Source organism: Rhinatrema bivittatum, chromosome 11, assembly GCF_901001135.1.
Source record: "Rhinatrema bivittatum chromosome 11, aRhiBiv1.1, whole genome shotgun sequence".
NCBI classification, from domain to species: domain Eukaryota; kingdom Metazoa; phylum Chordata; class Amphibia; order Gymnophiona; family Rhinatrematidae; genus Rhinatrema; species Rhinatrema bivittatum.
The window spans coordinates 100,613,733-100,637,693 of record NC_042625.1 but is presented as its reverse complement, the minus strand read 5'-3'; the positions used below and the strand labels follow the sequence as shown (position 1 = coordinate 100,637,693).

The 23,961-nt window shown below is 48.0% G+C and overlaps 1 protein-coding gene across 1 annotated transcript in view; it reads right to left on the bottom strand.

Moving 5' to 3' along the window:
* Positions 1-444: 444 nt before the first annotated feature.
* HDAC1 (histone deacetylase 1) overlaps positions 445-23,961 on the bottom strand; it is a 49,257-nt gene continuing 25,740 nt past the window's right edge. The window contains exons 10-14 of the mRNA XM_029619842.1: positions 23,510-23,618; positions 14,631-14,761; positions 14,256-14,402; positions 10,390-10,438; positions 445-1,202 (exon numbers count right to left, since the gene is read on the bottom strand). Coding sequence (XP_029475702.1) covers positions 1,175-1,202; positions 10,390-10,438; positions 14,256-14,402; positions 14,631-14,761; positions 23,510-23,618 — 464 coding nt within the window. The 3' untranslated portion in view covers positions 445-1,174. The remainder of the gene's footprint in view (positions 1,203-10,389; positions 10,439-14,255; positions 14,403-14,630; positions 14,762-23,509; positions 23,619-23,961) is intronic.

Here is a 23,961-nt window from a genome sequence, read left to right as displayed (position 1 = left end):
AAAAAAAAAACAAAACAGTCACCCCAACCCTTAAAATGTAGTTAATTACAACCCCTCCCGACCCCCAAAACTTGCCTAAAGTCCCTGGTGGTCCAGCAGGGGTCCCGGGAGCGATCTCCTGCTCTCGGGCCGTCGGCTGCCAGTAAACAAAATGGCGCCGTGGCCCTTTGTCCTTACCATGTGACAGGGGCTACCGGTGCCATTGGTCAACCCCGGTCACATGGAAGGAGCAAAGGATGGCCCTTTGAGAACCATCTCTCTGCTTGCTGCTGGCTACACCTGCAAGAGCCTGGGGAGCACAGCACAGGTTAAGCAATTCCAAGCCACATCACTAATTTGGGCTGCAGTCACTACTAAGCATGTTTTACCTTCAAAATATAGAAATAATCAGGCACAAGTCCGGCAGTGAGCACAGCAGCATCTCAATCACGGCACACAACCAGGTAGAAATAAGCCAGTTTTATTACAAAGATTTCCAAAATGAAAATAAAACTATCTGAGGGAAAACCAGCCAAGCATGACGTCTTCCCAAGCAGTCTCTCTCACAGGACGCATGGGCATGCCCTGTGTGCCACTGACTGCACACATCCAACCCAGCACCACAAAGATTGTACAAAATTTACACATGGCCCCTGCCCCCACAAGACCTGTGTGAAGTTAGCAGCATTTATTAGGCTGAAAACTGCCCAGAAACGGCAACATCCTCTCAGCTTTCTGCAAAGGCCACCACAACAGAGAGAGAGCGAGAGAAGGCAGAACCAGGAAGACAACTCCAGAAAAATACCAGCACAGCTTCAAACAAGTTGCCAGGGGCTCCAGAATTTAAAAGAACAGAGGAGGTAGCAGTGCAAGGCCCCTGCTTGGGACACAAAGAAGGGGCTGAGGTCCGTTGGCTTCATGAGTACATATAAGACATAAATAAGGGTCTCTGACCCTCTTCTCACCGAGTCACTGGGAAACCCTTTCCCTCTTCAGAGCTGCTTGACCACTTCTCCACCTTGGGGGTGCAGTACAGCCCAGAGATAGACCGGAAGGCACTCAACCCTCACCCCCCAACTCCACCCTCCATGTCCCAAGCAGGCAAGGAGGAGTCTGATTCCAACCCCCCCCCTCCCCAAAAGCTCCTCCTTCCATGTCCCCAGCAGGCAGGGAGAGGTCCAGTTTCAGGCAGATCTTAAGCAGATTTTGTCTCTTCCTTTAACCTGCAGAATTAAGAGAAAGCCAAACTCAGACAGGGAGGGATGGAAACAAATTGGTTTAATAAATATGTCCATACCAATCTCGATACCTTCTAATCCCCAAGACCCATGTCTTCAGCCCAAATTCCTGAAACCCCGACGAGGGACTATCTTGAGAAACTGTTTACAAATGGGTTTTGCTGTGTTGGATCCCAATGCTACTATAATGGAGAAATTACTTACCTGATAATTTCGCTTTCCTTAGTGTAGACAGATGGACTCAGGACCAATGGGTTGTGCTCCCCTGCCAGCAGATGGGAGACGGAGTCAGATTTCAAAGCTGATGTCACCCTAGATGGACCCTTGCAGTGACTTCAGACCTTCAGGATTCTCTTCAAAAGCCACTGTGGTCATACTATTGAAAAACTTGAGTACAATTTAATAACTTGATTAAGAACTTGATTAAAACTGGTGACCATAACTGTACTCAACCAAACATAAGCGCTGAATTCCCAGCAATATCTTAGATGCCCAGATCTAGGGATAGGGTGATGGCTTACCCGTAACCTCTTTGGGATTGAGATTCATGGGTGGTTCCTTGGCATTGTTCATGGGCAGCCGCGGGTGGGATGCTGAGTCCATCTGTCTACACTAAGGAAAACGAAATTATCAGGTAAGTAATTTCTCCATTTCCTAGCGTGAGCCAGATGGACTCAGGACCAATGGGATGTACAAAAGCTACTCCCGATCGGGGCGGGAGGCTGCCTGCGGTCCGGTTAACACCACCCTTGCAAAGGCTGCGTCCTCCCGAGCCTGAACGTCCAGGCGATAGAACCTGAGAAGATGTGTAAGGAGCACCACGTCGCTGCTCGGCAGATGTCGATGGAAGACAGCAGTCTAAGCTTCCGCCCATGAGACTGCCTGAGCCCTAGTGGAATGAGCTTTAACCTGAGAAGGTAATGGCTTTCCTGCCTCCACATAGACTCCCGTGACTACCTCCTTAATCCAGAGAGCTATGGTAGCCCGTGAAGTTGGTTCGCCCTGCTTCCTTCCACCGGGAAGGATAAACAGGCAGCCCATTTTCAGATCGGTTCTGAAACTTCCATATACCACACCAAAAGTCTACTGACATTCAAATGATGGAGGCGGCAGTATTCTTCCACATCCTTGTGCTTATTTAGGGATGGTAATGAAATGGACTAATTCAAATGAAAGTCCAAGACTACAGAGGACAAGAAGGATGGAACGGTATGAAGCTGTAACCTCCTGGAGTCATCCGGAGGAACGGTTCTCTGTAGTTCAGAGATGCGACGTGCCAAGCATACAGCCACCAGGAACACCGTTTTCAAGGTTAATAAACACAAGGAAAGACTGCGAAACGGCTGAAAAGAGGCCCTGACAAAAACTCCAATACTAGGTTAAGATTCCACAAGGGAATGGCTATCGTAGTGGTGGCCGGAGGTGCTTCACCCTTTTCAGAAAACAGCCATGTCCGGATGAGCCAACAGGTGGGTTCCGTTAACCTTGCCCCTGAAACAGGAGAGCGCCGCTACCTGGACTTTCAAGGAGTTAAGGGTCAAACCTTTATTCAAGCCATCTTGCAAAAATTCCAGAATTAGTGGGATTTTGACTGTCAGAGGGGAAACACCGCGTTCCTTGCACGATGCCTCAAATACTTTCCAGACCCGCACATACGCTAGGGACCTAGAGAACTTCCTCGCGTGGAGTAAGGTGGCAATTACTGTCGCCGAATATCCTCACTTCATCAGGCGAACCCTCTCAAGGGCCAGACTTCGTGAAGGACCAGACCCTGTCCCTGTGCGGTGGGAGGCACAGGGGGGTCTCCACCAGGAGTCTCTGCATGTCCACATACCATGGACGCCTGGGCCCCTCTGGAGCTACTAGTAGGCCTAATCCTTTTTGGCGCTCAATTCTGCAAATGACTCTGCGCAGGAAGGGGCCACGGAGGGAAGGCATATAGCAGTTCCTCTTCCAGCCAGGTTTGAACGAGAGCATTGATCCCCAGGGACCACTGATCTCTTCTGCAACTGAAGAGGATCAGGAACCCTTCGATGCGGCCAGCAGGTCGATGGACAGGAGGAGATCCTAGCGATCTACTACCAGCTGAAAGGCTTTGGCTGACAACGCCCACTCTTCTGGATCCAGATTCACCCTGCTTAGAAAGTCTGCTCTGATGTTGTTTTTTCCTGCGATGTGGGAGGCTGAGATCTGTAGATGTATTTCCACCTATTCCATAAGGAGGCCTATCTCTTGTGACAATTGCTGGCTTTTGGTTCCACCCTGGCGGTTGATGTAGGCTACCGTCATTGCGTTGTCTGACATTACACAGACTGCTTGACTCTGGAGTATGTGGCTGAATTGTAGACATGTCAATCTGACTGCCCGGGCTTCCAAGTGGTTAATGTTCCAGAGGGCCTCTTCCTTGGTAAAACGTCCCTGGGCTGTCAGTTCGTGTCTTTCGTGAGGACCAGCCAGTTCGGAGAGAACAGGGGTACATCCCTGCCCAGATGAGCTTCCTGCAGCCACCACTGGAGCCGAGAGCACATTTCCATCAGTAAGTGGAGGCAAATCAAATAGTCTTGAGACTGCAGGTTCCAACGTGACAGCAGGGAGCACTGAAGAGTTCGCATGTGTGCCCTCGCCCACGGCACTACTTCCAGGGTTGCCGCCATTAAACTGAGAACTTGAAGATAGCTCCAAACCGTTGGGCGTATTGTGCTCATCAATCGATGCATTTGGGACATCAACTTCCTTATCTGTGTAGTCGGAAGGAAAACCTTGCCCTGCTTGGTGTCAAATTGGGCTTCCAGATATTCCAAGGACTGGGAGGGTTTGAGACTGCTTTTGTCCCAACCAAGTTCCTGAAGCAAGGAGGTCACCCTGTTGGTCACCTGGAGAATCTCTTCCACTGACTTTGCCCAGATCAACCAGTCGTCTAAGTACTGGTGCACCAGGATTCCCTCTTTTCTCAACGCTGCCTCTACAATCACCATAATCTTGGAAAATGTTCTGGGGGCAATGGCCAGGCCAAAGGGCAGTGCCCGAAACTGATAATGGCAACCCAGCACTGCAAAGTGTAGGAAATTATGTTCTTGATGGATTGGAATATGCAGGTACACCTTGGATAGGTCCAGGGAAGTTAAAAACTCTCTTGATTGTACGGCCTTATCACAGAACGTAGGGTTTCTATGTGGAAATGAATCACTCATAGATGTCGGGTGACTGTCTTGAGGTCCAGGATGGGGCGAAAGGAACCTTCCTACTTGGGTACTATGAAATAGATGGAATAACGCCCCATATTTTCCTGGGGCACAGGTACTGGGATTATAGCCCTCATCCTGAGGAGCCTCAACAGGGTAGTCTCCACTGTCTGCTTCTTGTGCTGGGAATGGCAAAGAGATATCATGAATATGTCCTGAGGAGTGCTGCAAAATTCCAGTGCATAACCTTCTCAGTATGACCTCCAGTACTCATTTGTCCAAAGTGATCTTGACCCACCGTTAGTAGAAGAGGGACAGTTGACCCCCTATCTCCTTGTTCCGAGGGTGGGGGAGGGGAGGGTTCAGGATGAACCTGAACCCAAGCCTGCCCCTCTTGTGCTGTCGGCTCCGAAAGGACCAAGACCTCTGAAATGTCGAATTTCTGTAGGGGCAAAAGCGATGGGAGCCCTTGGAACGACCCCTCTTAGGCGAGGGGTGCTGAAACTGCTTTCTCTTATGTTTTGGTAGCCAGGGAACTGGAGATTCGCCCCCTTTACAGGTCAGCTTTTTCAATTCGCCTTTTTTTTTTTTTTTTAAATCAATTCAGACTGTGGGAGGTGCACCCGGACCATCTGCTGGAGACAGAGTAATACTGACAAGCTGTGGGTGGCACTCTGGTATTTATGGCAGAGCCTGTCAAGTTTTGCTCTGTCTCCATCTGCTGGTGTGGAGGCAAAACCCAGGAGTCTGGACTGATCCGGTACCTACAGGGAAGAGAAGTGATCCTTTAAAGGGCATCTTTGTGAGATTTGCCTTGGAGGTTGCATCTGCTGAGCAATTCCACAGCTATAGTTGTCTTCTGGCCACCACCACTGAGGCCACTCTTCTGGCCGAGGTACGGACTAGGTCTGAGCCCGCGTCAGCTAAAAAGGCGGCAGCAGGTTCCATAACAGCTCTGGAATTCGTCCCTATTGTTAAAGGCCTGTTTAAGGATGGACTCCATCCACCTATCGTGTGCATCCTTTAAGGCTGCTCCTCCCTCCACTAGGATAGTGGTTCGCTTAGAGATGGCCCAGACCAGCGCATCCATTTAGGGAAATGCAAACGTTCTCTCGCTGCCGTATCCAGTGGGTATATTTATTTATTTATTTATTTATTTAGAATTTTTATATACCGACATTCTCGATACACATATCAAATCAGGTCGGTTTCCACAGAACAAAACAGTTGCTGTTAAGGCGTTACATAGAACAGAGTTTTTTAGAACATGAGAACGTAAATATTAAACAGAGTTTCTGAACATAAGAACGTGACTATTAAATAGATATCAATAACATGTCAAACAGTGTTCAAAAGCCGTAAAAAAATATCTACAATAAATAGTGAAATAATTGAGTGTATCAGGTAACAGTGTACAAAGTTGAATGGTAAGATCTGAGCATAACGAGAGCTGATGAACTAGAGCATCTACAGTGGTGACTTTCATAACCTGTGGATTGTCCGTATAAGGCGTAATCAGGTGCAGTGGGGTTTGGGGGCGTTCAAGAGATTTGTATTGTTCTATATTGCCTCTGAGTGCTCCTTCGATTCCGGGAAGGCTTGCCGGAAGAGCCATGTTTTTAAGTGTTTCTTAAAAGTTTGATGGCATGTTTCTAGGCGAAGTTCCGGAGGTAATGAGTTCCAGAGGGTGGGCCCTGCTGTAGAGAGTGCTCGTTTTCTTAATAGGGATTTGACCGGAGGAGCATATAATGATCCTTTGTAATTGTATCTGATGGGTCTTTGTGATGTGTGAGGGCGGAGTTGCGTGTTTAGATGAAGGTGGGCGATGCCCATAATGTCCTTGTGAATCATCATCATTAATGTCTTGAAGGTGATCCTGGATTTTATAGGAAGCCAGTGAAGGCCATGTAGAATTGGTGTGATGTGTGCTCTTTTATTTGAGTTGGTGAGTAACCTCGCCGCAGCATTCTGCACCATTTGTAACGGTTTTGTGGATATGGCAGGGAGACCTAGTAGAAGGGAGTTGCAGTAGTCTAATTTTGACAGAATTATGGACTGAATTACTAATCGGAAGTCGCTGAAATGAAGCAGCGGTTTCAGATTTTTGAGCACTTGAAGTTTGAAAAAACATTCTTTAGTGGTATTGTGGACGAAGGATTTAAGGTTAAATTGATTGTCGAGTCACACCCCTAAGTCCCTGACAGATGGGGAGTGGTTAATGTATGATTTTGCGAATTGTGTTGCGTTTTGGGAGTTGGTGAGAATATGGTTTTCATCCGGTGAGATGAGGATTTCAGTTTTGTTATGATTGAGTATGAGGTTCAAGCTGGATAGCAGAGTATTGATAGATTGTAAGCAGTTGTTCCAATGTGCCCAAGTTTTTTGCAGGGATTCTGTGATGGGAAGAAGTATCTGAATGTCGTCAGCGAAAATATAATGCTTTAGATTAAGGCTGGAGAGTAGGTGGCAGAGTGGTAGCAGATAAATGTTAAAAAGTGTTGGGGAAAGAGATGATCCTTGCGGGACTCCTCGGATTGATTTGATGGGAATTGATTCTTCATTATTGATCTTGACTTTATAGAATCTATTCTCCAAGAATGATTGGAACCAGCTGTGAGCTTCTCCTTGAATTCCTATATCAGATAGCCGCTCGAGAAGGATGGAATGATTAACTGTGTCGAAGGCGGTGGATAGGTCAAGAAGCGCGAGGAGGTATGGTTGGTTTTTTTCAAGATTTAGGAGGATAGTGTCAGATAATGATGCGAGTAGCGCTTCTGTGTTTTGCGATTTCCTAAATCCGAACTGGAAAGGGGAGAGTATGTTGTTCTCCTCTAGGTACTCGGCCAGTTGTTTGTTAACAAATCTTTCCATCACTCTTGAGATCAGGGGGAGGTTAGCGATTGGATGGTAGTTTGCAGGGTCATCCGTTGAGAGGTTAGGTTTTTTTTATTAGGGGTTTCAGTATGGCTATTTTTAGTTGTTCTGGGACTTTTCCTTGAGTTAAAGAGCAGTTTATGATGTCTGCTAATGCTTTGGACATGGTGTTAGGAATAGCTAGTAGAAGATTGGAGGGTATGGCATCCAATGGATGTGAGGAGGGTTTAAGCTTATTGAGAATGATTTCGATTTCCACTGATGATGGGGTTTCGAAGGATGACAGGCTGAATTTCTTGGTCGGTGTTGAGGAGCATTGCTGTCGGCTGTAGAGAAGAGATAGGCTTGAGAAGGTTGGTGATCTTCTTGTCAAAGTATATTGCTAGTTCCATGGCTTTGTTGGATGCTTGTTCGTCAGGGATGATAGGTAGGGATGGTTTTGTTAGAGATGATACAAATGAAAATAAGGCTTTGGAGTCGAATGAGAAGTTGTGTATTTTTTTTGCAAAGAAGTCTTTGCAAAGGTCTTTTTTTGCAAAGATGTCTTTGCAAAGGGTATAGAGTTTCTAACGCTTGTCCACCTTTAAAACTTGCTTCTAGGGTGTCCCATTCCAGGTGAATCAACTCCTGGATGGTTTTCAGTACTGGAAAGTAGCAAGAGGCTTTCCGTAGAGAAATCAGAAAGGGATTCTTCTTTGGTTCCGTCAGAGTCTGTCCCAGGGCCGGCAATTCGTCTCTATGGAAACACCGTAACATGATCTGATACGGTTCTAAACCAGGGGGAATTTCCCCATCTTCTAAGGAACCTCTTCATCTGTGCCATCCGGGTCTCTGCCAGGGACACCCTTGGTGAGGTGAAGAATGCCTCAAGGTCTGCCAATAGGACTGGGAGAGGACGCGCTTACCGGCTGAGGCTCCGTCCGGACAGGGGCAAGTGAGTTAGCAGACTGCGCCTGTACAAAGGCTTGAAGGCCTTGAAAAATTTCCACCCAAGAGAAGGCAGCCAGGTCGATGTCTAGCCCAAGGAGGTACTGGGTTAGGTGCCGCCGAATTTCCCTCTCTCATGGATGACCCAGTCCCGGGGTACATCCAGTTAAGGCTGTGGCTGACCCATCCTCTGAACTGGAGGAGCAGGGGAAAGCAATGTCCGGTGAGGCCAACTCTCCCTGGGTTTCCTCATAGTGCTGACATAAGCAAGAACCCAGGTCAGACTGCACAGCCCTAATATCACAAGCAGTGCAGAGAGAAAGGCGCTTGTGTTTCTTTGCTGCTGGAGCCATTAGCGATGGTAACTGCGCTTTCAATTGGCTTGCGCTTAAAATTTTATGAGCACAGATTTCGGGCGCATGCGCAGGCCGTGGCGAGGCGCACACACAGCCCCAAGCACTCGGCTTTTTTTGTATTCTACTCCTAGTAAGTTGTGTGCATATGTACGCGTGCAGCGTAATACACACAGCGTGTACCAACACTATGGAGGGCAATACAGCCGCACAAAGACACGCGCAAGATAGCACCGCCGTGGCCTACCACGCGGTGTGCCGACCAAGCTTAAAGCAGGACCTAGCCCACTGGGAGGCTGCTCAACTGGCTCGAGAGCCCACTTCCCCTTACCCCAATGGGATTGGGAACGATGGGACAGCGCGCCGAGCAAGGAGACCGGAAGAAGTCTCACCGAAACCCCTCCAAATGTCTCTGAACTGGGAGGTAAATCATCTTTTTTTTTTTAAACTTACCTGGGCTCAGCGCTTTCCGGCTGAATACAGAGACAGTCTCTGGCTGCGGGGGTGGGGGTGGGGGGAGGGCTTTGGCCATCACTGCCGCACTCAGCTTCCTGCACCCGCTGCCTTTCAGCTGCTTATGCAGCAAAGTCCACGCCGGGAACCGGCAACTAGACCAAGGCACATCTCTGAGGGATCTCGGAAATCACCTCAGGAATTCTCAATTGGGGGAGGGACCTTTAGGTATCACCGCAGGAGAGCGGGGCTCAATCTTTTCTCCAATTTGAAAGTAGAATTTCTTCTTCCAAAAGTACAGCGATCCCCATAGGGAAAGCACGTCCACCATCTGCTGGGGATGGAGAAATACTGAAGGGCTGAGGTCACTGCAGGGGTGCATGAAGAGTGACGTCAGCTTTGAAACCTGACTCCGTCTGCATCTGCTGGCAGGAGAGCATAACTATTGGTCCCGAGTCCATTTGGCTAAACGCTAGGAAACTGCAAATTCTGATTCGATTGTAAGCTGTTCTAATGCTTCTGTTCATTTACATTTAACGTAATCTGCTATGGGAAAAGGCAGAATGTAAAGTCTTCATAAATAAAATGGTCTGGAAGCAAGGTTGGGATTACCTGTCTCCATAAAGCATGCAATGTTCCCAGCAAGCAATTCAAGGAAAACGTTATTTTGTTTTCCCAAGAATTTTAATCCTGCTGCTTTTGCCATACTCAATGCTCGACTGCCCCAGTGGGATTAGATGGGAGGGTGTTAACCTCTGACATTACACAGGTTCTCAATGTCAGCTGCGAGGCAAAGGGACTGTCCTCAGCTTGCGGCCCCCTAACCTGTGCTTAGATTCTAACTACAAAAGGACCAAACAGAACAATTCCAGATCCTAAACCCCAAACCACTGAACTAACTGCAGTCACAGATTGGTGTTCCCTCTCATGTGGGTACAGAATAATTACAGGACCAGGGCACCGCCCACATCCCCGGTGCAGGTACAGAATAATTACAGGACCGGGGCACCGCCCACATCCCCGGTGCAGGTACAGAATAATTACAGGACCGGGGCACCGCCCACATCCCTGGTGCAGGTACAGATTAATTACAGGACCGGGGCACCGCCCACATCCCCGGTGCAGGTACAGAATAATTACAGGACCGGGGCACCACCCACATCCCCAGTGCAGGTACAGAGGTACCGACCACTCCTCCCACACAAATACAGAATAATTACAGGATAAAGGCCCACCCCTCTCACGCAGGACAGGACGGCGTCAGTGCATTCCAAGCCTCCCGAGGAGGGATCGGGAAATTTACAAGGCTTTGATCTGTTTTACCAATACATTCAAACTTGGGCCTAATTCACCAACCTAATGTGTGTTGAGTCTTCCACTCACCTCTTGGGCTCTGTTTTCTCTTCTCTTACTTTTTCTTCTTCTTTCAAATCTGCAAAAGAAAGTGAGTGTGAAAATAGTAAAACACCATCAATTACTGTCCCGTTTCCTTCTTGTACAATTAAGAACATAAAAAGCTGCCATACTGGATCAGACAGAGGGTTCATCAGGCCCAGCATCCCGTTTCCAACAGTGGTCAATTCAGGCCAGGACCCTGACAACTCCTCAAACATTAAATAAATCCCATGCTACTAATGCCAGTAATAGTATAGAAAAAGCCTTAGTGGATAATACGAAAGAATAATAAACTACAAGAAAAACGTATTCACCAAAAATGACACATGAATAATATTCTTCTATGGGACCATCATATAAACCCCAGATTTTAATATCTTTTAGAGCATTAAATATGCTCCATCGATAAATCAAAGGGGTGTGGTTTTAATCATTGGTCCAATTTTTTAAAGATTATTTTTTAAAGCATTTCACAAAAATTTATTTTTAAAAAAGTGCACTACTTCCCCATTAGTCGAAATGAATTCATGCCCAACACGGTACCATGTTTCGCAAAGCTGCTGCTTCAGGGGCTAGAATCAGCAAATTTCAGAATCCAAAAAATTCTCTCTGTTCTTTTTAGTCCCGTAATTTTTTTATGGATTGACGCGGCTGCTTGTTTCTTCAGAAAGCATTTTTATCCGCTTGTAGTGGGTAAAGAAACAAGCAGCCGCATCAATCCATAAAAAAATTCCAGCCCTTAGAAAGTAGAGCAAAGCTACAATGAAAAGCCTCTGCCTTTCTTTCTTTTTTTTTTAAATAAGATCCATCCAAGTAAAAAGTGTTAACAAGACAACAGGAGAAATAAATCAGCAAAGACTATTCTCACAGAAAGGAAATGGGAGAACCGAAGGTGCAACCCGAATCTGCTGGAGTCAGAGAAATACTGAAGGTTTACAGAGGACGCACCAGTCAGGAGGGACTGCCCTCTCAGTTGTTGCTCTGACTCCATCTGCTGGAAGGGGGACATAACCCACGGTCTGGCCTGATCCTGGTACCTACAGGGAACCCCTCTTGCTTTTTTTTTTTTTTAAATTGCCGCGATCGGGAGAGAGAAATCAAAGTAAGCACCGCCGGAGGGAAGGGCGAGCCGAGACACAGAGCAGAAGCAGTAACTTTTCTTTTCTTTCTTTTTTTTACTTGCCCAGTACAGGTAAGGTCTTGCTGCTAGGACTCCTGGGGTGAGTGAGCCGGGATCCCCAGTGTCAACCCCTAAGCTGCTATGAAATGGCTATCGGGTCCTCGACCACAGCCGCAGCTGCCTAATGAACCAGGGGGGCTTGGCTCTTCCCCTGGGAGGCTGAGGAGATCCTTCGTTGTTGTGCCATCTCTCTTCTTTAAAAAAAAAAAAAATTCCCCTCAAATGGAAATTAAAAGCAAACCCAAAATTTACTTTGGCCACCTGAAGCTAACTAACAACTACCCTAAGTAATCACAGACTGTGGGCTGAGCACTCCTACCACCTGCTGTGGGTGGCACCTAGGTATATAAGGCAGAGTCTGTCAGAACTTTCTGTCTCCCTCTGCTGGTGTGGAGGCAAAATGCAGGAGTCTGGACTGATCCAGGTACATACAGGGAAAAATCATTTTCTCTGATTTGTTTTAAATGTGCTACTTGCCAACTTCATGGAGTGCCCCCTAATCCTATTATCTGAAAGAGTAAATAATCGATTCACATTTACCCATTCTAGTCCTCTCATGAATTTATAGATCTTTATCCTATCCCCCCCCCCCTCAGTCGTCTCTTCTCCAAGGTAAAAAGCCCTAACCTCTTTAGTCTTTCCTCATAGGGGAGCTGTTCCATTCCCCTTATCATTTTGGTCGCCCTTCTCTGTACCTTCTCCATCGCAATTATATCTTTTTTGAGATGCGGCGACCAGAATTGTACACAGTATTCAAGGTGCAGTCTCACCATGGAGTGATACAGAGGCATTATGACATTTTCCGTTCTATTAACCATTCCCTTCCTAATAATTCCCAACATTCTGTTTGCTTTTTTGACTGCCGCAGCACACTGCACCGACGATTTCAATGTGTTATCCACTATGACGCCTAGATCTCTTTCTTGGGTGGTAGCTCCTAATATGGAACCTAACATCGTGTAACTACAGCAAGGGTTATTTTTCCCTATATGCATCACCTTGCACTTATCCACATTAAATTTCATCTGCCTTTTGGATGCCCAATCTTCCAGTCTCGCAAGGTCCTCCTGCAATTTATCACAATCCAGATGTGATTTAACTACTCTGAATAATTTTGTATTATCTGCAAATCTGATTACCTCACTTGTCATATTCCTTTCCAGATCATTTATAAATATATTGAAAAGCACTAGTACAGATCCCTGAGGCACTCCACTGTTTACCCTTTTCCACTACTGGAGACAAGGAAATATTGAGGGACTGCAGGTAGCACGCTGGGTTAAATAACAGTGTCAGTAAAATTCTCTCTGTCTCCATCTGCTGGCAGGGATGCAAAACCCAGGAGTCTAGATTGATCAGGGTATGTACAGGAAACTGAAATTTCATTTTTTAGTTTTTAGAACCCTGGGTACATACCATCTGGACCAGGTGATTTGCTATTTTTTAGTTTGTCAATCTGTCCTACTACATATCTTCCAGGTTCACTGTGATGTGGTTTCTCTCTCCAACATCCTCTTCAGTAAACACTGAAGCAAAGAATTAATTTAGTCTTTCCGCGATGGCCTTATCTTCCCTACGTGCCCCTTTAACCCCTCGATCATCTAACGGTCCAATCAACTCCCTCACAGGTTTCTTGCTTTGGATATATTTTAAAAAGTTTTTATTATGAGTTTTTGCATCTACAGCCAACTTCATTTCAAATTCTCTTCACATGTCTTATCAATGTTTTACACTTAACTTGACAATACTTATGCTGTTTCCTATTTTCTTCAGATGGATCCTTCTTCCAATGTATTTATTTATTTATTTGTGTGTTTGTTTGTTTTTATATACTGAAGTATTAGTGTTGGCTTTCACTCCGGTTTACATTTGAAACAACATAATACAAAAAATCAGAAACATTATACATAAAAAACATAAGAGGATTTTGGTAACAGTGAACATTAGGAACATATGATAGCTGTAGCAAGAGTTAACAAACCTAACAGAAAAACGATGGATAAATAAGGGAAAAGAAACTGATGTTTTGAGGGGAAAACAGTTATTCTAGCAGGGTAAGTGAGGTGGCTTGAGTCGCATTGCTGAAGAGAGGGTATAGGTTGGGATTGTAGGGTAAATAGAAGGAGAAGGTTGGGGAGTTTGTTCAGTGGGGAGGGGGGCTGTGGAGATAAGGGAGAGTGTTGTGCAATGGTTGGTTTAGCCTATCCCATCCTTGTAGGCTTGTTTGAAGAGCCAAGTTTTGAGCAGTTTCTTGAACGATATGGTATTTCTTTTGGTTCTTAGGTATGTTGGAAGGGAGTTCCATAGATGTGGACCAGCTATTGAGAAAGCTCTTTTCCTGGTAGTGGTGAGTTTGGCTGTGGATGCTGATGGGATCTCTAGACAAGCTTTGTTTGATGATCTGGTGTTGCGTTGAGAGTGGCGAGTTTTGATTAGGGTGTTAATGCTGTCATATTAATGGTGGGGAGTTGAATTGTGTATGATTGCTAGAGTTTTGTATTTGAGAAGGATTTTTTTTTCCGCTAACATAGCCTCTTTCACGTCACCTTTTAATCATGCGTGGAATACATCTACGATGATATTTTTAAACAATCTCCACGCTTACTGATGTGCAGCCTGTGTTAGACCAGACATAGCCGCTCCCCCCAGCAGCTCCCCCAGTGGATATTCTCACCACTCTTCTCTTCTCCAGCCTTCTCATCCTCAGTTTTGGCACGTTTTGCCTTCTTAAAATTGGCAACATTTCTGCGACCACCCTCGCCTTCATCTTCGGAGTCAGAGAATTCTTCATCACGAACTATTCTCTTATCAGAAGAGCGAACTGTGAACAAACAAAGCAAGTCAACTCCTCATGGAGGCATCTACAATAGATTTCTGCTTCAAAGAAGCAGTGTCCAGTGGCAGGATAGAGGTATTCTATTTTGCCTTATAACTGTCCGTGGCATTCATTCCTGCATTTGAATGAAAAGCAGTGCTATTGTGGGTTCCTTTTACCCTTTGTTCTTGGAGCACCAAGTGCACAGTGTTTGAAAGCCTTACTGACACCTACTTGATATGCGTTTGTCAGGATCCTCCTCATCTTCGTCCCCACTGTCATCTGGAAGTACATCTTCCGGGATGGCCTGCATCTGCACACCAGGGGCATGAGGGAGCATCCTCAAGTTCTCAAAGAGACGCTGCCTGCAAGCCACAAGCATGACAAGAATGCGGTCATCGATTCCAATCTGACTACCCAGGACCACTTCCCACCCCCCCAAAATAGGAAAATTAAGAACATAAGAACATGCTATACTAGGTCAGACCATGGGTCCATCAAGCCCAGCATAGGAAAATTGGTTCTTACCTGCTAATTTTCGTTCCTGTAGTACCACGGATCAATCCAGACTCCTGGGGTTTTGCCTCCCCTCCAGCAGATGGAGACAGAATTTTAACAGACTCTGCCCTAATCCCCGAGGTGCCACCTACAGTCTGTCAGTATGAATCAGTATCAAAGCAGAATGGATCAAATCCAAACTTAACTATATACAAATTACACCCTTTCTCTGGCTCACTAATCCCAAGTGGGAACAGAACCTGTTGAAAAACCAATGCAATCTGCAGACCCCAAAAAACAAAGAAATGCTAAACGAGCGGACTCTCCAATACCTGCATGCGAAGTGGGTGGGACTCTGGACTGATCCGTGGTACTACAGGAACGAAAATTAGCAGGTAAGAACCAATTTTCCTTTCCCTGTACGTACCTGGATCAGTCCAGACTCCTGGGATGTACCAGAGCTCTCTTACCTGGGATGGGATCCGGGGATGCCCGCTCGGAGCACCCTTTCTCCAAATCCCCCCCCCCCCCCCAAGTCTCTTGTCCGGTTGCATATCACACAGCCTCTCAAGAGGACCTACGACCAGCTGCCTGGCAAGCCAAATATGTCTCATGCATAAACAGGACAAACTCTGTAGGAGAATGGGGTGGAAGCCTGCAATCCCTGACCAGGTAACTCCCCATCATCATCTGAATCATTCGCCCTGCTGTGCACAGCACCCTGTCCCAACGGAGACAACAGGGGAGGGAGGTCCTCCCCCCCAAACAAGCCTGGTGAGCCTCCTGGCCCCAGACAAAATGACCGATTTTCCTGTGGCTGGTGAGGGAGGGGCAGCTTCCTTCAGAGACGTGCTTTGGCAGTCGCACCAATGCAGCATTTACTGCTCCTGACCCGTTCTCTCCGCCAGAGAGGTGGCAGGAACACAGTCCAGCTCGTGACAATCAGGCACGCGCATCGCCAAAAGAGTGGCACAAAGTGCTGTGTGCCATCACCAGAAGAGCCGCCCCCTGAAATCGAGCCCGACCGCATGTCCAAGCAGCCCTGCTGTGCTACATGGTGGTACAGATAGCCACCCAGGAACCAACCTCCGGCAGAAAAACCACCTTCCTGGCTGCCAAAAACTTTGCTGCACAACCTTGCTTGCTCTCTCTGACTCCTTACCCTCTCTTTCTTTTTTTGTTTTAAACTTTATTCAACAGAGAAAGACAGACAGACAAGAAAAAAAAGGTTATTTTCCTGATTGGAGCGCTGAGCTGCCAATGTCCACTTGTTCTCCTGGGGGGGGGGGGGGGGAAGGGAGCTGGCCCTACCAGCTCTTCCCCTCCATGGGTGGCCAACAACCCGAGACAGATAAGGGTTCCCAACACCCTGCTCGTTCCAATCAATACTAGGAGGAATACCCCCACCAGGGCCTAGGAGTGATCTTTCCGGTTTTTGTTTTTTATCCTTCATACTGCAGGGATCGCACTCTCTTCCATCTGCTGGAGAGAGAGAAATACGAGGGACTGCAGGTGTCACTCCAGGTTATACTGTAATGGCAGCGTCAGTGAAACTCTGTCTCCATCTGCTGGAGGGGAGGCATAATCCCAGGCGTCTGGACTGATCTGGGTACGTACAGGGAACACAGATATCCACCCTCAAACTCAGCTGCTTGGCGTATTGGAGAAATTACTTACCTGATAATTTCGTTTTCCTTAATGTAGACAGATGGACTCAGGACCAATGGGTATAGTTTACTCCTGATAGCAGTTGGAGACGGATCAGATTTCAATCTGATGTCAGCTGTAGTACATATACCCCTGCAGGAAGTACAGCTCTTCAGTATTCTCCTCGAAAAACATTGTGGATATATGCATGACTGAATAATTTGAATAACTTGATTAACTTTATAACTTATTTATTTTATTTATTTATTTTAAGTTTTTCTATACCGGCATTCGCGATAAATATCGCATCATGCCGGTTTACATTTAACAAGTGGATAGGGAACAAAAAGGTAAAAAATAACATTGATCCTAATAATAGTAATGATAAAACATTAACACATTAAACAAGAGAAAGGCTAAGGAATGCAGTTACAATAAAACAAGGGAGTAATACAACTTGGAGCATAGAAAAAGAAGCAGGGGATTAAATAGAGAGAGTATATATGTCAGACAATGTGCTTGAAGCATTAATGAATTGCCCTTATGAGGTAGGGATGTTAATTACCATGATTAAGGCAAAGTCTGAGCGACTATTTAATAATGGAATAGGTTCAGTTTAGTTCGGGAAAGGCTTTCATGAATAGCCACGTTTTGAGTCTTTTCCTAAATGTGGGAAGGCAGGGTTCCTGTCGCAAATCTGGTGGGATGGAATTCCACAGTGTTGGTCCTGCAGTGGAGAAAGCTCTGTCTCTGGTGGTTATGTGCCTCATGGATTTGGAGTGTGGTACTTGTAGGGTTTCTCTATAGGATTCTCGGATTGGTCTGTTGGACGTAAATTTTTTGAGAGGAATTTGAAGGTTGAGCTGAGAGTGTTGATGTATAGCTTTGAAGATAGTGGTTATGGATTTATATATGATTCTGTAGTGAATTGGCAGCCAGTGCAGGTCTTTGAGGATTGGTGATATGTGGTCTCTTCTCCGAGTGTTAGTTAATATTCTCGCAGCCGTGTTAACTTGGTTAACTTAATTAATTTGAACCGGTTGAATTGGTTATAGCTGGAGACCGCCAGTGCCCTCAACCGAGAAATGGCAACACCTGGTAGGATGGGTGTCCTAGCTGAAGGAAAGCATGGCTTAACCGTGAAACACTCGCTCCCGGGGATGTCGCCCGAGAATTCCATGAGTAACGGCAGCCGTGGGTGGGATGTTGAGTCCATCTGTCCATGCTAAGGAAAACGAATTATCAGGTAAGTAATTTCTCCATTTCCTAGCATGTAGCAGATGGACTCAGGACCAATGGGATGTATAAAAGCTACTCCCGAACCAGGTGGGAGGCTGCCCGTGACCCACTTAGTACTGCCCTTGCAAATGCTGTGTCCTCCCGAGCCTGAACTTCCAGGCGGTAAAACCTGGATGGATGGGGGACCTTGTTGCCGCCCTGCAGATCTCGGTGGGTGACAGCATCTTAGTTTCTGCCCAGGATACTGTCTGGGCTCTAGTGGAATGGGCCTTGACTTGTAAAGGCGGTAGCTTGCCTGCTTCTACGTAGGCTGCCTTGAAGACTTCTTTGACCCAGCGGGCTATGGTTGCTCGCGAGGCCACTTCCCCTTGCTTCTTCCCGCTGTGAAGGATGAATAGATGGTCCGTCTTTTGTACGGATTCCGATCTTTCCAGGTATCAGACTAGGAGCCTGCTGATGTTGAGATGGCGTACACTTCGAGCCTCTTCTGAATTCTTATGCTCATCTGGCGATGGTATCGAGATGGTTTGGTTGAGATGGAAGTCAGACACCACTTTGGGGAGGAACGACGGAACTGTGCGTAACTGGATGATTCCCGGGGTGAGTCTGAGGAATGGCTCTCGGCAGGACAGTGCTTGTAGCTTGGATATACGACGGGCCGAACAGACTGCCAGCAAGAAGACCGTCTTCAAAGTTAATAGTCGGAGAGACAGGCCGCGGAGAGGTCTGAAGGAGGTTCCTGCTAGGAAATCTAGAACCAGGTTGAGGTTCCAAAGAGGCACCGGCCACTTTAGGGATGGTTGGATCTGCTTGACCCCTTTCAGAAAGCGGGAGACATCCGGGTGAGAGGCTATGCTGCAGCTCTTGCTCTTGGTTCCGTAGCATGACAATGCGGCCACCTGTACCTTGATGGAGTTGAGAGACAATCCCTTCCATAGGCCGTTCTGCAAGAATTCCAAAATCGCAGGAATTTTGACTGAGCGTGGTATGATGTCGCGGTCCTCGCACCAGGCTTCGAATACTCTCCAAATCCTTATGTATGTTAGGAATGTGGAGAACTTGCGTGCTCAGAGTAGGGTGTCAATTACTGCCCCCGAGTATCCGCTCTTCTTTAGGCAAGTCCTCTCAATGGCCAGACTGTAAGAGAGAGTCGAGCTGGATCCTCGTGGAGGATTGGTCCCTGTTGGAGGTCTTTGTGTGGAGGTAGCGGAAGGGGGGCTCCCTATCAGCAGTCTTCGCATGTCTGTGTACCACGGTCTTCTTAGCCAGTCTGGGGCCACTAGAAGTACTGGTCCCCTGTGGTGTTCTATCTTGTGGATGATTGCACCCAATAGGGGCTACGGCGTGAAGGTGTATAGCAGAGTCTCCTGTGGCCAGGTCTGTACCAGGGTATCGATTCCCTGGGACTGGGGTTCCCATCTGTGGCTGAAGAAACTGGACACTTGGACCTCCTGGCAAATCAGTCCAACGCTCATGGTTGGTGTTCTTCAATGGTTTACTATCAATTGGAATGCTGTGGTCGACAGCCTCCATTCTCCTGGGTCTAGACTTTCTCTGCTGAGGTAATCGCAGTGACGTTGTCTTTCCCGGCGATGTGGATGACCGAGATCTCTTGAAGATTTGCTTCCGCCCAAGGCATTAAGGGGTCTAGTTCCAGAGACACCTGTTGGCTTCTGGTTCCTCCCTGACGGTTGATGTAGGCCACTGTTATGGCGTTATCCGACATTACTCTGACTGCTTTGTCTCGGAGTCTGTGACCGAACTGTAGGCAGGCTAATCTGACTACCCGGGCTTCTAGGCGATTGATGTTCTATCCTGACTTTACTTTATTCCATTGCCCCTTGGGCAGTTAGCTCCTGGCAGTGTGCTCCCCATCCTCGTAGGCTGGCATCCGTGGTGAGCAGGATCCAGGTTGGTGAGGATAGTCTTGTTCCCTGGCTCAGATGGCCTTCTTGTAGCCACCATCGTAGTTGGGCCCGAACTCTGTCCGGGAGCTGAAGTCGTACGGTATAGTTCTGGGACAGTGGATTTCATCGTGATAGTAGTGAGCGTTGTAGAGGTCTCATGTGAGCTCGTGCCCATGGCACTACTTCCAGTGTGGATGCCATGAGGCCGAGAACTTGTAGGTAATCCCATGCTGTGGGGCGAAGTTCGCAACTGGGTCATCAGTTTTGATCTCCTTGTCGGTGTCAGGATGACCTTGTTTGTTTGGTGTCGAACCGGACTCCCAAGTATTCTAGAGATTGGGAGGGCTGCAGGCAGCTCTTGTTTGTGTTGACCACCCACCCCGAGGCTCTCCAGTAGAGTTTTGACTCTGTTGGTTGCCTGGTGGCTTTCCTCTGGGGATTTTGCTCTGATCAGCCAATCGTCTAGATAAGGGTGCACGCGGATTCCTTCCTTCCTTCCTCAGTGTTGCTGCCACCACCATGATCTTGGTGATCGTCCGGGGTGCAGTGGCTAACCCGAATGGTAGTGCCAGAACTGGTAGTGACGGTCCAGGATCAAGAAGCGTAGAAAACGCTGATGCTCTTGATGGATCGTAATGTGTAGATAGGCTTCCAACAGATCCAGGGATGTAAGGAACTCTCCCGGTTGTATCGCCCTTATTACCGAGCGTAGTGTTTCCATGCGGAAGCGAGGAATCTTCAGGTGACGGTTGACCACCTTGAGGTCCAGGATGGGTCTGAACGTTCCTTCTTTCTTGGGGACGATAAAATAGATGGAATAATGTCCAGTATTTATTTGTTGTGGAGGCACCGGTGTTATAGCCTCTAAGGCTAGCAATCTGGTCAGTGTAGCTTCCACTGCCATCCTCTTGGAAGGGTCCATGGCAGGGGGATTCCACAAACTTGTCCGGAGGGAGGTGGTGGAAATCCAGGTAATATCCCTCTCGAATGATGGATAGGACCCACTTGTCTGAAGTTATCTCGACCCATCTTTGGTAGGATAGGGCAAGTCTGCCCTCTATGGCTTCTTCCTTTGGACGGGTCGGCTGATTTTCATTGTGGGGTGTGGCTGGGGCCTGGGCCCGAGCTGGTTCCCCTTTTGTTGTGCTTGTTCCAAAAGGACTGGCTTTGGCCTGCGGGGCGGGCCGCTTGATATGTGCTTCTATATAGGTTGAAGCACTGTGATCCTCTGCCCCTGGAGGTTCGGGGGAAGGATCTCTGGTTTCTCTTATTCCTGTCCTCCGGTAGCAGCGGCAGTGGGGACTTGCCATATTTGTTGGCTAGTTTCTCTAGTTCGCTTCTGAACAGGAATGTTCCCTTGAAAGGCATTCTTGTGAGTCTCGTTTTGGAGGATGCGTCGGCTAACCAGTTTCGGAGCCAGAGTGGTCTTCTGGCTGCCATGGCGGATGACACTCCTCTAGCTGCGGTGCGCATCAAATCAGAAGCGGCGTTCGCGAGCAATGATACTTGTTGGTTCCAGGGCCTCCCCAGGAGTGTTGTTCCTGGTCTGTGATGAGCAGGCGCGCGTCACCACGGCACAGCAGGCCGCGATCTGTAAAGACATAGCGGAGACATCAAAGGACTGTTTGAGGATAGATTCCAGACATCTGTCTTGAGCATCCTTGAGTGCTGCTCCTCCCTCCATCGGGATAGTAGTGCGCTTCGAGACTGCGCAGACCATGGCATCCACTTTCGGACATGCCAGGAGATCTTTGGCGACTGGGTCCAGAGGGTACACGGCTGCCAGAGCCCGACCCCCTTTGAACGTAGTTTCCGGGGCATCCCATTCCAGGTCAATTAGTTGTTGGATGGCTTGTAATAGTGGGAAATGGCAGGAAGTCTGACGGAGTCCCTCTAGTAGGGGGTTCGTCCTAGGTTTCCCAGAGGCACTTGTGCCCAGGATAGCAAGCTCTTTTAAGCTATGTGTGACCAGGTCTGGAAGCTCATCCTTGCTGAAGAAGCATCACATGGTTCGGTGGGGTTCTGTCCCCGGAGGAAGTTCCCCTTCCTCCAGGGGTTCTGAATCCTCATCCGAGTTGTCCGTGTCCCCGAAGGTGGGGCTTCTGGGCAGTGGGATCACTTCCCTGGGCATAGAGGGTCCCGGGATGTTGAGGTCCTCTGGTGGAGTCTGTGGTCGTATTATAGGAGGCCCCGGTTGCATGTGGACGAAGGTATGCAGACCTTTGAAGAATTCTACCCAGGAGATAGATGCTGGGTCTAGACTAAGGGGCGCCGTGTCCCTGGGGAGCCTCATTTGAGGGGGGGTCCCGCTGTGCAATGCTAGGTCTGACGTACTGCTCGAGAGGCTGGAACCCGGTACCGGCTGGGGAAGGCCATGAGTTGGATCCCCTAACTTCGTACTGTATAAACAGGGCCATGGCCTCCTCATGTTGTGCAGTTCTAATGTGGCACACTGGGTAAAGGCCCTGAGCCTTGAGTTTCTTTTCCAGTGGTGCCATGGCTTGTGCGCGTAAAATACAGTTGTGCACTCCGGTGCGAAGTTGTGCGCGTAGGTTTGGTGTGAGCTCAGGGAGATGTGCACGTTGTTGTGCGCACAGACCGAAGTTATACGCCCGGCACAGTAAGCGCGTGGCTATGCACGTCGCTTATGCGCACGGTACTTGGGTGTGCGATGTTGTGCGCACAAGGTATTTGTGTGCACGGCTCGCCTCTGTGCGCACGGATCGGAACGGCGGACAGGGCGGCGAACAGATCAAAATGGTGAAGGCGACCACGTGGACAATATGGCGACCACCTCGGAGGGTCTCCACGTGGGAGGACCCTCGGATCTGACCAGGGTCTAGCCCTGCTAGGGCAGATCAATCCGGTGGCACTGGTGCCGGCTGGCGACCTGTGCAACTCCTCGAGTTTCGGAGACCGGAGACTTTTAAATAGATTTCTACCTTACCTTGTCTTGGCGCTTCCCGGTCTCATGCTGGGCAGTCTCCAGCGGCGAGGGGAGAGGGAAAATACCTTCACTACCGCACTCTAGGTTGCACCCGCTGCCTCTCAGCCTCACCCGATGTCGGGGGCTAGGTCCCCGCTGCGGATCGGCCGCCGGACCGAGGCTTACCTCTGAGGGATCGCAGAAATCACCTTGGGAATTCTCAACTGGGGGAGGGACCCAATGAGTGTCACCGCAGGAGAGCGGGGCTCATCTGTAGAGGTAAGATTTCTTCTTGTTTTGGGTTTTTCTTTGTAAAATTACTCTAACACTGTGCGAGTGTGCATAGAGTCCCTAACTGCTATGGAGACGGAAAATACTGAAGAGCTGCACTTCCTGCAGGGGTCTATGTACTAGGGCTGACGTCAGATTGAAATCTGACCCGTCTCCAACTGCTATCGAGAGCACACTATACCCATTGGTCCTGAGTCCATCTGCTACACGCTAGGACTTCTGCATTTATCCTACCTCTTATTACTTGCAGCAACTGGTTAGTTCAAAATTGTCCTGCTTGACTTTTCTGTACTATTTATCCTGAATATTGTATTTAATAAAAGGTGGCTTATGTGAAATGAACCAGTGATCACAATGCACCTCCTAAGTATTCATATCATGGTCTCAGTGGATTCCCTCCAATTGGTGAATTCTGCAGCACACCTGGTCGCCAAAAAAAGGAGCTCATCACAAGAGAGTGTTGGCCCCTCCAATTCCCACAGCAACAGCTGGAACGTCTGTGCCGCATTTTGGTAGCAACCAAGGCAGCTAATCCCCATGAAAATCCAGTTCCCTGCTACCCCACCCTCTCCTGGCAACAACTCCAGACACGGCCACACACTCACTTAATCTTCTCCAGATACTCGTTGGTGTTCTGGTTGGTCATGTTCGATGGACTGATGTGAAGTTTAAAATCTGGGCCAAAGTATTCAAAGTAATCATTGTATGGCAGCTCTAGGGAGAGATGATGAAGTTACATGTCACAGTCTTGGCATCGAGCGGCCCCTGTTATACACCCTCTGCAGAGATCCCCCCTCCCCCCTCCATCCCATGCAGACGCCTGCAGCTACTCCCCAAAGTTCTGCCTTTATCTTTCTGCTGGTGCTGCTAAAGAAACTCCAGCAGCTGAAACTGCTCATGTCCCTCCATTTCAGGAGTGAATTCACGCATGTTGGTTTAAGTGGATGATTTCTTTGGATCACAGCGGAAAGCATGCTGCCTGCTCTCTAAATGTTGTAAGATATGGGAGCCTTTTGTTTCGATAAATGAGACTCCAGGAATGGTCTACCCTTGGAGA